The 16846-nt window shown below is 37.6% G+C and overlaps 1 protein-coding gene across 4 annotated transcripts; it reads right to left on the bottom strand.

Annotated features, from left to right (window-relative positions):
- Positions 1-3040: 3040 nt before the first annotated feature.
- On the bottom strand, positions 3041-16489 carry LOC137024718 (NLR family CARD domain-containing protein 3-like). Of its 4 annotated transcripts, none has more exons than XM_067392563.1 (10): positions 16423-16489; positions 16088-16201; positions 14985-15226; positions 12194-12472; positions 11996-12061; positions 9106-10909; positions 8681-8854; positions 6749-6901; positions 6557-6603; positions 3041-6042 (listed from the first exon to the last, which is right to left on the bottom strand). In XM_067392563.1, the coding sequence occupies exons 4-10, from the start codon at positions 12450-12452 to the stop codon at positions 5546-5548; spliced, it is 3000 nt and encodes a 999-aa protein (XP_067248664.1). In that variant the 5' UTR covers positions 12453-12472; positions 14985-15226; positions 16088-16201; positions 16423-16489; the 3' UTR covers positions 3041-5545. The 4 variants fall into 4 exon arrangements, with proteins under 4 accessions (XP_067248664.1, XP_067248665.1, XP_067248667.1 ...); XM_067392566.1 differs by having other exon boundaries at positions 5881-6013; XM_067392565.1 differs by having other exon boundaries at positions 5983-6442.
- Between the last annotated feature and the right edge of the window lie 357 nt (positions 16490-16846).

Below are 16846 nucleotides of genomic sequence, written 5' to 3'. Positions count from 1 at the left end.
TTCCCATTAATAAATGAACAACTACCTCTATTTCCAAACTCACCTTTGGACAGAATAAGCAGATTCTAAAAGATAGATTTGCATCTGATGGGGAGGAAATGAATCATACAGAGTCATGCACAGCTATAGATGACTTAATGTTTAATCTTGCTGACTGGACCATTGAGTTTGGCATTTCTCTGGTTACATTATCAGCCCTGCTCAGCATTCTAAAAGTTCACCATCCCTCTCTGCCAAAAGATGGATGGATATTACTTAAAACTAAAGCAGTTTACAATATAATAACACTTTCAGGTGGAATGTCAGAGTTATAAACACCAACCCCTTAAAAGGAGTGTATATGGCCCACTCACGAGGATGGTAAACAGTGCAAGTGATTGCTGGATGAGAATGAATCCAGAAAAGAACATGACAATGTATGACATACCAGGTCAGCGAGGATAACATTTTCATCTGCAGCTACACCAAAGAATATTCAAGCTGGATTCAAGTGCAGTGGAATTTGGCCTTATATTCCAGACATATTCGAGGAGAGTAAGTTTATGCCTTCACAAGTCACAGATCGCCTCGATCCAGCCATCCACCTGGCCACTCCTCCAGCTGCCCATCTGACCACTCACTCACCACTTCTACTGGACGGCTTCTACTGAGTGCAGTAAAGTTGACCTTGAAAAGATTTAAGCACGTGTGTTTAATTATTACTCCTAAATATATAAACTATGAAGAGCAACTTTTAACACTGAAGCACCTGCTGGTAAATTGGAAATTGGGAAATTTATTGGATATTGCTCACTTTTTTGTTAATATTCAATTTATAACCAGAGAAGTTACTAAAGGAGTTTATAATTCTCAAAATTTCAGGCAAAGGAACAGCCAGGTCTGAAAAATAAAACAATACATCATCAGTGTATAATGAAATTTTGTGAACAGGCCTGCTCAGTGCAATTGGCTATTGCCAAGGTTTCGCAAAAAGCAAAGGCAAAAGTGGGCAGCCTTGTCTTGTACCACATTTAAAGAGGAAGTTAGAAGAAGATACTCCATTGGGATGGACCACAAATATTAAAAGGGAATAAAAAAGTTTATTCTAGGATACGTTACCAATATGTTGAATGTTACCAAAACCAACTTAGTAGAGGTTATCCCATTATACCTGATCGAAGGCTTTGTGAGTTTGAAGAATAAATGATATTCAATGCTCTTCTTATATTATGAAAAAATAATCTATTAATAATCTATTATTTAATAAAACAAGTTTGGTCATTGTTTATGATAGTAGGTAAAACAGGCCCTAGATGTTTTGCAAGCATTTTAGCCAATATCTTTACATCCACATTTAAAAGACTGACTGGCCTGTAAGAGCCACAATCAAGTGAATCTTTGTCTTTTTCTAAGATCAAAGACATACAAGACTGACAGAGTTAAAGGCAGGCAGCCCTTGTCAATGGAGTCAAATAGCATGTTAAGGAGTGGGGTTTTAAGGATTTGAGAGAAAACCTTAAAAAAAAAATTGTCAGGGAACCTGTCGAGTCTTGCCATTCTGCATGCTCTGGATAGCTTGCACTATCTCTTCTGTGGAAAAATGTGTATCTAACTCTTCTCTCATTGCATCTGAAATGAAAGGTATGAGCAACGGTTGAAATAAAACATTCCATAAGAGATCTACTCATAAAAGCAAAGAGTAATGGTCCTTAAAATGTGTGGTAATACTTAATGGATCAGTAATCAAATTGCAGTCAGAAGACCTAATCTGTTAAATACATTTTTGAGCTGACTTTCTTTTAACTGAAGAGCTACGAGTTTACTTGGCTTGTCACTGTGTTCAAAAATGTATGTTCAGCTTTCAGCAATAACTTCTCAGCCTGGTAAATTGATAACATATTAAAGTCAGTTTGAAATTTGAGTCTCTTCTTGTAAGTTCCTGGATCTGAAGAAGTTGCATAATTTGAGTCTAGCTGAAGATTTTCAAGAGATAATTATTCAAGTTTCTTTCTTCGTTGTCTCTTTACACCAGCTGAGTAAGAAATAATTTGACCTAGAGCATATGCTTTCATAGCTTCCCAAGTTAAGGAAGGTGAAGTTTCAGGAATGGAGTTTAACTCCAAAAAGATATGTAATTGTTTTTTAACAAATCATAAAACTTCTTATTAAATAGAAGCAGGGGATTAAATCTCCAGCATCTGGAGCTAAACATCCTATCTTAAAACTGGTAAGAAAGTGTTAGTGGGGCATGATCAGTAGGTCTCCTGCAAAAAGCCAATACTGTATGTGTATCTAAATGTTCTAAATGTGACAACACTTTGCTGTGTTTAATTGTGTTTAAACATTTAACATTCCAGCTGGAAAAATTAACACAGGGACCACCTGACTGAACACTGAATGAGCTAGTAGTCATTCATTACAGCAGGAAGAATTGTTGAGACAAAATAAAATGACTTTTTTTCTGTCTTGATATGTCTGAGAATGATCAGAAAAAAAGCATCTATAATTCATACGAACATCACCCATTATCATACAACACAAATCTTCTCTCCGCCAAACTTGCAAAGAGAGCTCCGTAACAAATTGTAAACATACCAGAAAATTGGGAACAACACACAGGTTACAGATCGAGTATTTAAGTAAATAAGATCAGGGTTGTATGATCTGTAAATATTGCTGATATGAAGAGTCAATGAAGTGTAAGATAATGCAGTCTTTTGATGACATTACATAACCAAACCATTCATGGCACATAGAGATATTACATGCACTGTAAAAAAAAATTTGTTCACTCAACTTATATTTTTTAGTTATCTTTTTGCTTTGACTCAGTTAAGTTTTATTGACTTAATCTACTAAGTATGTTCAACTTAAAAAATTTAGTTGACACAGTTAAAATAGTTGGCCCAACAACTTATTTCAACTAACCTGGACTTGTAAAGATTAGTTGAAATACGATAACTTAAATTTTCAAGTTATCTGTACTAAAATTTATGTTCATTCAACTAAAATTTTCTCTCAACTTGCAACAGCATATTCAACCAAATAATTAGATTTTTCCATACAAACGATTTTATTTTCCCTTACAATTCAATAACTGTTAAGGGCAAACTCAGTTAACATTCAAAGGATTACAATGAATTTTTTTGTAAAAACTTTTTAACTGTAAAATATAGCGTAAACTTCTCTTAGTAGAAATTCGAAACAATTCTGAATATTTTCAAATACAAACTCAAAACTACATTATACATTACAGAAAAATAATTTAATTTCAAAATAAAACAATCTGTCAAATAAAAAGGTATTGCAATTTCATACATTTTAATGGTGAAAATGCATGGAAAGTGTATTCATGTATAAAAAAAAAAAGTCTCAGTTCACACAAAAAATGGTAATACCATTGTTAATTGATCACTCTCATGCCATCCAATACCCATTAAGACTTGCCTTTGTTGGAAGGCGAATTAAGATACTTTTAGGGTGCTTTCACACTTGGTTCGATTGCCTGGGCCGAACCCGAGTTCGATTGCTCCCCCCTCCCCCTGCGCCCACTGGACTGTGTTCACATTATATTATTTGGGTCCGACCCACGGTTCGTTTGCGTCATCAAACCAGTAGCTGTTTACTACGTTGCTTAGTAACGATGGCAGAGGAGAAGGCGGCAAAATGCATAACGTTGCTCTCCTCACTTTTATATTTTTGTTTTTGAACCGTTGGTTTTGTTCATAACGGCTCTTGCGTCTATCTGCCGCGAATGTACAATGCTGAAGACGAGCAGAAATGAGAAAAGCTACGCTACAGCTCTCTGTTTGCAGCACGTGACTCACGCTCATCGGGAAAGTGAGTGAAACACACACAAACTCACATTTTTATCAAATAATACGGCGTTAATAGCGGTTCACTTCCGCAATTTGGTACGTTTGCATTCATATCAGAAGCGAACCGTACCGGAGTTCACTTGAACCGCACCCCAGACCACCCTTTTTAAGCGGACTCGGGTACGGTTCGTGGGTGCGCACCCGAGTTCAGAAGACCGTGTTCACATCATCCAAACGTACCGAACTCTGACGTCAATTGAACCCGGGTGCGCACCAAAAGTGCTAATGTGAAAGCACCCTTAATGAAATTTGTGAGCTTTCTGTCCCTCCTTTGACAGCCTACGCAACTAGCACTTTCAAGGTCCAGAAAACACATCCTTAAAGTAATCCAAGTGATTTCAGTGGTTTCAGCTCAGTTTTATGAATCATTGCTAGTGTTTCATACCATTTTATTTATTAAATAGTTTTCTCCATCGCATGTTTCCAAAAACATGACAGCACATGCTTCTTGTTAGGGCTGGGCGTTATATCTAACGATATGATCATGCCCATCTAGTCAGTAAAGCCGGTTCCGTGATTACCGCTAAATCGCCATCACCTGCTTTCAAATGGAGCGGCATTTAATAGACAGAGCCGTAGATCGAAGGCGATTCATCTGGGATAATGAACGCGATATTGCATAGCTTGGAAGATAAATCTGCCGCGTGCCGACAAACTCTCCAGCTGCCAGTCTATGCCAGCAATGCCGATGAACGAACGAGACCTTTTTCGCGCTTCATGTGATCTCGCGATAAATAATGAGAACTTATACCTTAATGGTTCAGCATATGTTTTTAAATTGAGGCGACACATACTCTAGTTCAGTGAACTTACAGACTAGTTGAGATAGTAAAAACCTAACATGTTAAGTTGAACGAACAAATTCAGAAACTACAAGTTGTATCAACTTACAAAATTACATTGAACAAACTAAAATGCGGAATCATTTTTTGCAGTGCAGTAGATCTTGAACAGATTCTTAAATTTGTAATCCCACGGTGTATCTAAGTGTATTACGAGAAACATTACAATTTTTTTTATTCTAAATCAACGGAACAAATTGCTTTGTAAGATGAGTCACTGTTTGAAAGTGCTCAAAACACCATTGCCCTGGCAACATTTACTGGCCAAGTCAGTGCAAATGTTACAAAAACACATCTGCATCATATGACATTTACAAAACGACTGTTCATTTATTAATGTAATGTTTGCTTTTGAGAGCTTTCACATTAGTTTCAGGTGTGTTTAATTATGGTTGGAGCTAAACCAGGATCAACATTCCCCACCCATGTTATACATGCATGTTTATTAAAACTGAACCTACATTATAAAAGTGACCCAAAATATGAGTGCCTTGAAAACAATCATATAAAAAAAGCTATTGATTTAGTTCATTCAGAGATTTGTAAAGCTCAATTTCTTCCATTACTAGCTTGAACGTACCATCAAGCTGCACTACTCTTATGAGACTAGACAATTCAATAATAATAAAAACATACACGTTATATTATACACAATTCTGGATCTTTAACTAAAGAACAAACCCCCTTCACATAATTACACAGTCACTAAGAGTAAATAGACAAAAACCTAGCCTGAGTGCATGCAGATATAAAGCATGCTATGTAATTGAGAGTAAACAGTAAATAGAGTGTTTTTTTTTTTTTCAGTCAGGTGTGTGTGATTTCTCTGTTCTTGCTCACAGGCTTTTAAATCTCACACAGAGACACTGAGGAATTATCAGAAACTCCAAATCCAGCATAGAGAGGTTCAGTGAATGTGAAGGTGGATGTGTGTAAGTGCGTGAGTGTGTGTGTGCCAGAGACGCTGTAGAAAGACAGAATGCCGGCTGACACGTCCACATACACTCCAACTCTGTTTGAGGAGCCTGAAGGGACACACTTGGTTTCCTTACTATTGTGGCAGACAGTGAATTCGGAATTAGAGCAGTTCAGACTCCAGGAGTTTTCATTGAATCCAAAACAACAGTTTACATTCCTTCCTTTCCTGCTGATTCCTTTATATGTCACTGATATATCAGCATCTCCAATCCATTCAGCTTCCCAGTAACAGCGTCCAGACAGACTCTCTCTACACAGAACCTGATGACGCAAATCAAATCTCTCTGGATGATCAGGATATGACTGCTTCTCCTTCACAAATGTCACCTTTCTGTTCTTCTTAGACAAAATGAGATGAATATTTGCTGTGTTTTGATCCAGAACACAAGAACAAAGACATTTATAACACAACAATAATCACTAAAGCTGTGTGTCTGTGAGTGTTCAAGTTTGGCTATAATTGTAGGGGCCAAATGTCCTCACTTTTATAGTGACATACTGAATTGTGGGGACATTTTTACTGGTCTTTGCTAGTTAAAAAGACTTATAAATCAACCAAAACATGTTTTTATTTAAAGCTAGTGTTTTGCACATGTTTCTGTGATGGGTGACTAAGGGGTAGGGGTTGGGTTAGGCAATAGAAAATATCATTAAACTAATATAAAATCAGTGGAAGTCAATGCAACGTCCTAACTAATATGGTGAAACAAACATTTGTGTAGGTGTGTGTGTAAGAGTTTGGCTCCTGTGTTAGATCACAGGCATCTGAAACCAAGAAGACTGACATTTATAACACAATAAAAATCACTAAAGGTGTGTGTGTGTGTGTGTGTGTGTGTGTGTGTGTGTGTGTGTGTATATATATATATATATACTTACATTTGTGTAGTCCTGCTATAATTCGGAATTCTCCTCCATGATCCACACTAGAAAACACACACACACACAGTCTCACATTTGGCACATCTGATACAATCAGTAAACACACACACACACACACACACACACACACACACACACACACACACACACACACACACACACACACACGCCTCTTCATGCTCAACATACTTGAGTTTGTCCAGTTTTTCAGAGAGCAGCTTGACTCCTGAATCTCCTGGGTGATTGTAGCTCAGATCCAGCTCTCTCAGGTGTGAGGGGTTTGAACTCAGAGCTGAAGACAAATAATCACAGCCTTTCTCTGTCACCATACATCCAGACAACCTGCAAACACAGCAACAGTCCACATATAATTACATTGGCTTTCATACAGTGACCTGTGCAGTTTGCTTTGTGGAGTTTTGTTGTTGTTGTTGTTGTTTTTGTTTTTTCAGTTTCAGTAACAAAAGCATCTGTGCAAATGCAAAAATTGAGTAATACCGAATTATTCATTTATTTTCCTAAATGTAGTGATGTATTAACATTTATATTTTAGTAAAGTAGAAATCAATTTAAGAACATGAACAAAGTATTTCTACATTGTAACTAGACACTAGCGGCCAGTTGCTCTACCTGGATATAAAAAAGTTGTGTGTAGGCTCTACACTGGGCTTAGCTATGTCCAGCATTCCAATATATATTTACGAAACACTACTTGAATTTCAAAACAGTCTTAGGTCAATAAAGTCCTTGAAGTTGATACTCAAGAAAAAGTCCATCTGATGTAGAAATCTTTAAAGTGAGGCATTTTCTCTAAGGGACTATTATTTTGATAGGTTTTTCTGTTTCCTGTATGACAGCCAGAGAGGCAAAGAGAAGAAAAGAATAGAGAACTGTTATGAGGGAGACATGCGAGAAGTCAACATTTTTTTGCTGAAGAAATATTGGAAGACAGTAGTGCACGATCAGTTTAAGTTTCATGAGAAAGATAAATCAGGCCTATCTTGTTAGTTACAGCTTTGCTCTCAGTGCAGCTGCGTGGAGGCTTTCAACAGTTGCTGTTGAACCAATTGTTGACTCAATTAGCTCATAGCTCATTGACTCATTAGCTAATATATCTCCACATATTATGCACATGGGGTATAGAATGAGAACACAATTTGAGAGACATTTATAACACAACAATCATTAAATGTGATTTAACTAAAGGGAAAAACACAATGAACAATACAATGGAATACCTATGTAGACATTCTTTCCCAGAATGTTTGAAACGGTTGAATCTCAATGATTCACTCATTAACAGTGATTCGCTGCCACCTACTGGCGGGTTTAATTTCACATTTAAAGTGTCTTCATTTTTGAAATTATTTCAAATATTAATATTAAATATTTAACATTTTATATTTTCAACATTAAAAACATTTTTATGCATCTGTAACTGCTCTTGACTGATTAACTTTAATAAAGTTTAATCTATTCTGTAGTTATATAGTTATACATTAGATTACAATTTCTGTACCTGAAAATCTCCTGTTTAAACCTACATGAAAAACTTGAAAAGCACCATTATTTCATGTATGTTTGTTCTGTTGTATTTATTTGTGCTATTACTTGTAATTTGATTATTTGTTACTATTTTATTCCTTACTGTTTATTTGCCTAACAATATTTAAAATATAAGTGAGTTAATCTTGTAGCTTTTGGTGTCATAACCCTATTTATTGAGGTTAAATGTAACAAAGACAACAAAAACAATAACTATGCTTATTTTATAGGTCCATTTTCTTGTCTTTTACTTTATTATTATTTTTTTTTGTTGTGAGCCAGTGAAAATTTTGGCAGGGCAAGTAAAAATAAACCACTGGCCTTAGCGTTGAGCCCTGCTCTCTGTTTACATTATTGTTATTATGGCCAAAAAATTTGTGTATAAATAAATGTATTTGAAAATGCAACATTTGGTAATTTTCATGGCATCTGTTTGTATATAGTTTATTGAATCTGTCATAATGTTTATGATGCGGCTAAAATTATAATAAAAAGTTAATCACAAAAAAAAGAAAATGTAACATTTGCATTTGCAAACATTTTGCAGCCCAGATTATTTTATGGAAAATCATTTACCTCAGTATCTCCAGTTTACAGTTTGGACTCTTCAGTCCTTCAGAAAGAAGCTTCACTCCAGAATCCTGCAGGTCATTGTTACTCAGGTCCAGCTCTATCAGAACAGAGTTTGAGGATTGTAAAACTGAAGACAAACTTTCACAGGACTGAGCAGTGAGATTACAGCACTGTAGCCTGTGTAGAGAACAAAACAAACAACAACAACAACAACAACAACAACAGTAATGCGTTTATAGTCTGGAGTAACTGTAGTGATGTACTCAAAGCTAAAACAATTTTCTTTTCATAAAACTTCAAAACAATTTTTATACATCATCACACACATTTATGTACATTTTTCTGAACACTCTTTGCCAACAAGTAAAATCAAGGCCTAATTAAAATGACTAACAGTATATATAAATGAATGCAAAGAAGACTCTTACAGTGCTCTTCTAGTATTTTTGATCACTGGCATCAGTCTCATCAGTGCCTCATCAGATCTTCTGTATTTCTGCAGTTCAAACATCTCTTGAGTCTCTTCTGACATCTGGAGCACAAACACCAGACGAGACCACTGAGCAGAGGAGAGATACTGTGCTGAAAGATTTCCTGAGCTCAGATTCTCCTGAATTTCCTCCACAAAGTCATCTTTCATTTCACTCAGACAGTAGAAGAGATTGATGGTCCTCTCTACTGATTTCTCCTTCTTTATTTTCTTATTGATATACTCAACAGTGTCTTCAACATTCTCTGTTTTGAGTTCCAGTTTTGGTAGTAGTTCCTTCAGGTCACTCTGATTGGACTCCAGTGAGAGACCCAGAAGGAACCGGAGGAAAAGGTCCAGGTGTCCATTCTCGCTTTGTAAAGCCTTGTTGACTGCAGCTTTATGAAGCTGAAACTGTGACTTTTTGGAGAAATACCATTTAAGTTTTTCTCTCCAGGATTCAAGAAATGGGTTCATTTTCTTGTCTTTGCAAATCAAAAACACATAAAGAGCAGCAAGGAATTCCTGGACACTGAGATGTACAAAGCTGAAAACACTTCTTACTGCAAAAGCCTTTTCCTCCTGAAAGATTTGAGTGCATAACCCAGAGAACACCAACCCTTCACTGACATCTAGTCCACATTCCTCAAGATCTTCTTTGTAGAAAATCAGATGTCCTTTCTCCAGCTGTTGAAAGGCCAGTTTCCCAAGCATCAATATTATCTGATCAAAAGACATTGTATTGGCTTTAGGTTCAGGATCATAACAGTATTTTTCTTTCATCTGTTGCAGGTGAGAAATTAAGAAGCTTGTGTACAACCCTGTGAGAGTTGTGGGAGTTTTTTCATTACTCTTTTGAGCCAGTAGAGGCTGAAGAACAGTGAGAGAGATCCAGCAGAAGACAGGGATGTGGCACATGATGTACAGGCTCTTGGATTTCCTCATATGACGGATGATGTTTCCAGCAACCTCAGAACTGCTGTTTCTATTAAAGTATTGCTCTTTCTGCTCATCATTAAATCCGCGCACCTCTGTCACTTGATCAAGGTAGTTTCGGGGTATCAGACTGGCTGCTGCTGGTCTGGATGTGATCCAGATGAGAGCAGAGGGAACCAGATGTCTCTTGATAAGGTCTGTTATTATCTTACTTACTGTTGTTATTTTGTGAACATCTGTAATTATGTCACCCTCTTTAAATCTCAAAGGGAAGCGACATTCATCCAGCCCATCAAAGATGAACAAGACTTTACCATCATCTTCAGGAATCGAGGCCAGCTCTTCAGTACCACTAAAGAAGTATTTGTGAAGCAGTCCCATTAGACTGCAGTTCTCTGTAATCAGGTTTAGCTCACGGAACGGCAGAGGAAAAATGAAGGATATATCCTGATTTTCTTTTCCTTCAGCCCAGTCAAGGATAAATTTATTGACAGAGACTGTTTTTCCCACCCCTGCGATCCCCATCATTAGCACCTTTCTGTTTTGTTGACCATTATGGACTCTGAAAATGTTATTGCATTGGATCGGTGTGTCTTTCGCATCAAATTGTTTGAGATTCAATTCGATCTGTATCACCTCGTGTTCATTCACTCTCCCTCCAGTCTCATTCTCCACCACATATAAATCAGTGTAGATATTGTTCAGGTTTTTCTGATGACCCGTCTGTGAATTACCAACCAATATCCGTGTGTAGTCCAGTTTTAATTTGTTCTTCAGACGGAAGCTAATCTCATGAAGAGCAGCCTTACTATGATTTGCAGCTGAGCCTTTGAGAAAGAGGAAAAAAGTCAGCAAAGAGTAAGTTATCAATTTTAATAAAATTGTAATAAAATCTTTAGATAAATTCTAACCTGGTCTTTGATTTCTATTACCAAAAACATAACAACCGCACATATGTGATAACTTGAACTCTGTGCTTTTACTACATTGAAATTAATCACTCTCATACTTCAACAGTGTTATAGATAAATTAACTAAATTAATAACTATTGTTTCTTACATCGGAATGAATCAATACTGAATTTACTTAAGATGGATACTGACACCCTTTTCTTTAAGAGCTGCTGTGCAGCCAAAGTTATATACCAGTTATCACTGTAAAGCTGCTTTGACACAATCTGCATTGTAAAAAGCGCTGTATAAATAAAGGTGACTTGATTTTACTTGACTTTACATGCACAATCTTACACAGATTATGCTTAAATTGACAACATGTATGGTCATGAATATACCTTGACTCATGTCAAGTCACATGAATACCTATATCATATATATCATAATCATTTTAGTAATTTTATTTCATGCTAATGATATATAGTTCTAAATATAGTTATTTCAGCTTGAAATAAGGTTATGATTTTTGATACCATTGAAATTTCATACTTTTCAACATGAATTTTGATATCCCAGCAAAAGTACTAGCCTAATACTACAAGTAAAAATGATCTCAGCTCTCAGACAGAGCGAGAGTATTGAATAAAGTTCTTATTCACAGCTTATTGCGCTTGAACGGTTTAAAAATTACTTGTTAGGCATAAAAACTCATGCAATAAACCTTCATGAAGGCACAGCACTAAAATTTCACATAAGTGTAACCACAATAGAGATAATCCAAAATCACTGCCAGTTGATGGTATATCGCTCATCCCTAAAAATTTGGTTTACATTTTAAAATTTCTGAATAACTTTTTTTAATTTATTTTTTTATTCCTATTACCATTCCTAATACCATTTAACTCAGATCATGTTTAAGCCATGCTGCTCAGTCATTAAAAGTTTGGCATGGCCCTGTATCTGCTGCTTACTGCTATATTTTCTCTTGTTTCCATGTACAGGCAGTGATTATAATTTACCCAAGCTCTGTTTTGAATCAGCTCCAACAGAGATAGATGCCTTCATACTGCCATCAACCTGTAGTACTGTGTGTGTATGAGAGAGAGAGAGAGAGAGAGAGAGAGAGAGAGCATCATTCACTGTGATACATTACTCACACAAACACATCAGCAAAGCAAATAGTCAAACCATCACAGTCACAGTGAATTAAACGTTACCTTGCTTGTGATTGTTCTCCAGCTGCTCAGCCAGATTATTCTGGTTCATCTTCCTCAGGATCTCCACTGTGATCTTCACAGCTTCTTTTCGGCCAAAACAAGCCACCATCTTATCCACAGTTTTTAACCTATCTGCATTCTCCATTTCACACTGTGATATACAATCATGATCATTCTTCAAGTGCCACTGAAACTTCTTCAGTTCAGCTTTTACCAGTTCATTCAGTGATTTCTCAAGCAGTTCTTCAACAGACGCCATCGCCCTTCACTGATTAACAGCTGCAGAAAAAAAAAAAGAAAGATCTGAAGTAGTTCACTCTTAACATGTGGACCTCTAATCTGGTACCTCACATGATTTAATAATGAAAGTAATAACATAGAATTAAAATAATATATACTCAGCAAAAAAAGAAACGTCCGTTTTTCAGGACTGTGCATTTCAACAATAATGTTGTAAAAATCCAAATAACTTTACAGATCTTCATTGTAAGGGGTTTAAACAATGTTTTCCATGCAAGTTCAATTAACCATAATCAATTAATTAACATGCACCTGTGGAATGGTCGTTAAGACCTTAACAGCTTACAAAAAGTAGGCATTTAAGGTCACAGTTCTAAAAACGCAGGACACTAAAGAGACTTGTCTACCGACTGTGAAAAACACCCAAAGAAAGATGCCCAGGGTCCCTGCTCATCTGCGTGAACGTGCATTAGGCATGCTGCAGGGAGGCATGAGGACTGCTGATGTGGCTAGGGCAATAAATTGCCATGTCCGCACTGTGAGACGCCTGAGACAGCGCTACAGGGAGACAGGAAGGACAGCTGATCATCCTCGCAGTGGAAGACCACGTGTAACAACACCTGCACAGGATCGGTACATCTGAATATCACACCTGCGTGACAGGTACAGGATGCCCGAGTCACACCAGGAACACACAATCCCTCCATCAGTGCTCAGACTGTCCGCAATAGGCTGAGAGAGGCTGGACTGAGGGCTTGTAGGCCTGTTGTAAGGCAGGTCCTTACCAGACATCACCAGCAACAACGCCGCCTATGGGCACAAACCCACCTTCACTGGACCAGACAGGAGTGGCAAAAAGTGCTCTTCACTGATGAGTCACGGTTTTGTCTCACCAGGGGAGATGGACGGATTCGTGTTTATCGTCGAAGGAATGAGCGTTACACCGAGGCCTGTACCCTGGAGCGGGATCGATTTGGAGGTGGGGGGTCCGTCATGGTCTGGGGCGGTATATCACATCTCAATGCCTTGCGGTACAGGGAAGACATCCTCCTCCCTCCTGTGGTACCCTTTATGCATGCTCATCCGGACATGATCCTCCAGCAGGGCAATGCCACCAGCCATACTGCTCGTTCTGTGCGTGAGTTTCTGCATGACAGCAATGTCAATGTTCTGCCATGGCCAGCGAAGAGCCCGGATCTCAATCCCATTGAGCACGTCTGGGACCTGTTGGATCGCAGGGTGAGGGCTAGGGCCATTCCCCCCAGAAATGTCCAGGAACTTGCAGGTGCCTTGGTGGAAGAGTGGGGTAACATCTCACAGCAAGAACTGACAAATCTGGTCCAGTCCATGAGGAGGAGATGCATTGCAGTACTTCAAGCAGCTGGTGGCCACACCAGATACTGACTGGTACTTTTGATTTTGAGCCTCCCTTCATTCAGGGACACATTGTCAAACATTTTTAGTTTATGTCTTATGGTGTTGACTCTTTTAGTGTTCATACAAATATTTACACATTAAGTTTACTGAAAGTAAAAACAGTTGAAAGTCAGAGGACGTTTCTTTTTTTTGCTGAGTTTATATAATTCATGTGAAAATTTGCAAGCAAATTTCACATTCTTTATTAGTTTATATCGGTGTGTCCCAAACATGTTCCTGGAGGTCCCCAACACTGCACACACATGCATTTCAGGTCTTGGAGTCTCTACTAATAAGCTGCTGGTCTGAATCAGGTTTGTTTGATTAGGGAGACAAGCAAAATGTGCAGTGTTGGGGGGTCTCCAGGAATGTGGTTGGGAAACACTTGTTTAGATTGTTCTCTTTATAAATGGGAATCAAGTAGAGAAAACACTGTGAACATCACATATGCAGAAAAAAGCCAAAAAATTGGAAGTAGAGATCAGAATTGTGCACAGCAAAATGTCAAAGAGAGTTAAGGTGCAAGAGGTTACTGGCACAGTTAACCGAGCAGGGGGGCATTTCTCAAAAACATTGTTAGCCAAATATTGTCACAAGTTCCATTGATCTCTGTTGGTAATGACAGAACTTGCAACTATAGTTGCTTTTGGGAAATGCACCCCACAGCACCAGCTAGCCAGGTTCAACAGCAAGAGGAGGTAAACTGCAGGTTGTATTTGGAGGGAGAGGAGAGTGCTTGCAATGGAAAAGAGTTTGGGACATGTAGCGACAGGTCAGAAATGGTATGCACAACTGAACAGAAGCTCAATTCAGAGATAGACAGACCTACTACCCCTGGCTTGTAATGGAAAAATCAAGTTTGAGCTGCACAACATGTAAAGCAGTGGGGCATTTGGGGCCAGAAAAGGCAGTTTTGTACTTTACTGGTTCCCAGAATGAATTGTGGCATAACGTTTTTTTTTTTGTTGTTTATTGTCACCATTGCTGAGATTTATGTGCCTGAAAAGTTAATTTAAAAAAAATAATAATTCTCACAACACTTCTGGATCTCAAGCTACTATAATGAACAATGCAAAATGTCACGGAAAGAATGACAGATGCAATTGCAAGTTACTCTCTTTATAGAGCTTCACACCAGAGTATGTCAGCAAACGAAGAAGACAACAGCAGGAGAGTGGTGACGCAGGGACTTCGATGGGCAGCGGGAATCCAGTGGTGAGGTGAGAAGGTGCCGTGAGCCCGTGAGTCCGTGAGTGCAATCCAACATGAGAGTCCAACGAAGAACAGGAACAGGAAACAACGACGAGATAATCCACTCCGGGGAACAAACAAACACGAGAGAGCACAGGACACAACACCAGCACTCCAAACAACGATCTGACAAACACGAGACGAAAGACAAGGCGTAAAATAGGTATATGGTAATTGCACACAGCTGCCGCTGATCAAACAATCAGCGGCAACGCCCACACGAAACAATCAACCAGACACACCCACACAAACACACAGACACCAGAATGAGACAGTGGATTCATCAACCGTGACAGCAAAATTAATAAAATATCACTTATATAATAAAATATTAAATACTGCATGAGATCAGTAAATCAGATTAGTACATTATGATTATGTCATCAATAATACATAGTCAAGATCACCTGATTTCTCATTTTTTCAACAAAATCGGAGCATTTATGCGTATTAAAGAGTTCTAAAAGCCTTTTTTAGAACTCTTAAGTATTATTGTGTATGCTAGATATTTTGAGAAATTCTGACACAGAATGTTACTGTATGTTACATTTCACATTTGATAATCAACAGTGCTTTGATATGCCTGCATTGACACTATTCTTTAAGAGCTGCTACGCAGTCAAAACTATACAGTTATCACTGTAAAGCTGCTTTGACACAATCTGCATTGTAAAAAGCACTATATAAATAAAGGTGACTTGACTGTAGACAGGCAAAATTATGAAAATATACCTTCACAACTGAATTAGTTGAAATAAAGGTTGTGAGATGAATGTTCATATAAACAAAGATACAGTCACCTGAGCCGAGAGACGTATGAAACATCAGAAAGTTATGTTTTGTAAATTTAAATTTAAAAGTTTTTAACAACCTTAAAACAGATATGCGCAGTCTCAAAGCTGTCTGATAAGTCTTGAATCGATTTGAATGTATACATTTCATTTAAATCTATATCTATAAATATTTTATGAAGTAGTATTTACTAACCATGTAACCGTGCCGATGTTTCTTGTTCCTCCCCTGAACTGGCGTCTTGATCAGAAGTTCTGAAGCTCCTTTCATAGAGACCTGAGGGAAGGTTTTTTTCTTCTAAACGTAAACCTGTAAACCAGTACCAGTTTTTCAAGAGACAAACAACAAGGAAGTGAAACTATGCAGAGATTCACTATCTGTCGTTAAAAGACCCAACAGTTCTGACATGCCATTTAGTAGAATGATTGCGAAATTACAGGTAAAAAGAGACAAACAACATTAAAAAAGACAAATAAACAAAAACAGATGGACCACACTGAAATATATAGTTAAGAGACAAAATGACATACAGAAATAGACAGGCAGCACTGTCTGCGGAGGCTTCTCTGAGCTCTGGCATTAATGACATTGCGCCACACATTCTGAGTCAGGTGCTGGGACAAGATAAAGTTCAAAGTCCAAAGTCTTTACTGTCACATGCACAGCTCCCAGTACAATAAAAACTTACTTTGCTTTCCACCATGAATGCCATTAAAAGAAAGGAATAAAATATACGTACATAAGTAGAAGAAACACATAAATTACAAATATACAAACAGCGAAATATATAATAGGTGCAATATAACAATATAGTTATATAGTGTCATCAGTGACTGTGGTGTAAGACTGAATGTATATGAATGTATAAGGTATATTAGAATGATGTCAGGGTCAATGAATGTTTGACCCATTTAACATTCTGATGGCTGCTGGATAGAAACTGTTCCTCCATAT

Source organism: Chanodichthys erythropterus, chromosome 8 (genome assembly GCF_024489055.1).
Source record: "Chanodichthys erythropterus isolate Z2021 chromosome 8, ASM2448905v1, whole genome shotgun sequence".
Taxonomy (NCBI): domain Eukaryota; kingdom Metazoa; phylum Chordata; class Actinopteri; order Cypriniformes; family Xenocyprididae; genus Chanodichthys; species Chanodichthys erythropterus.
Note: the sequence above shows the minus strand (reverse complement) of the source record. Positions and strands in the feature narration are given on the sequence as shown.

Bases quoted from the DNA above. Each gene is read 5' to 3' on its own strand.
- LOC137024718 (XM_067392563.1), bottom strand. From the start codon at position 12,452: ATGGCGTCTGTTGAAGAACTGCTTGAGAAATCACTGAATGAACTGGTA. The intron at 10,910-11,995 runs GTAAATTATAAT...TCTTTCTCAAAG, and splicing joins TGATTCAAAACAGAGCTTGG to GCTCAGCTGCAAATCATAGT. The intron at 6,043-6,556 runs GTAAGTATATAT...ATCAAAACACAG, and splicing joins TATAGCAGGACTACACAAAT to CAAATATTCATCTCATTTTG.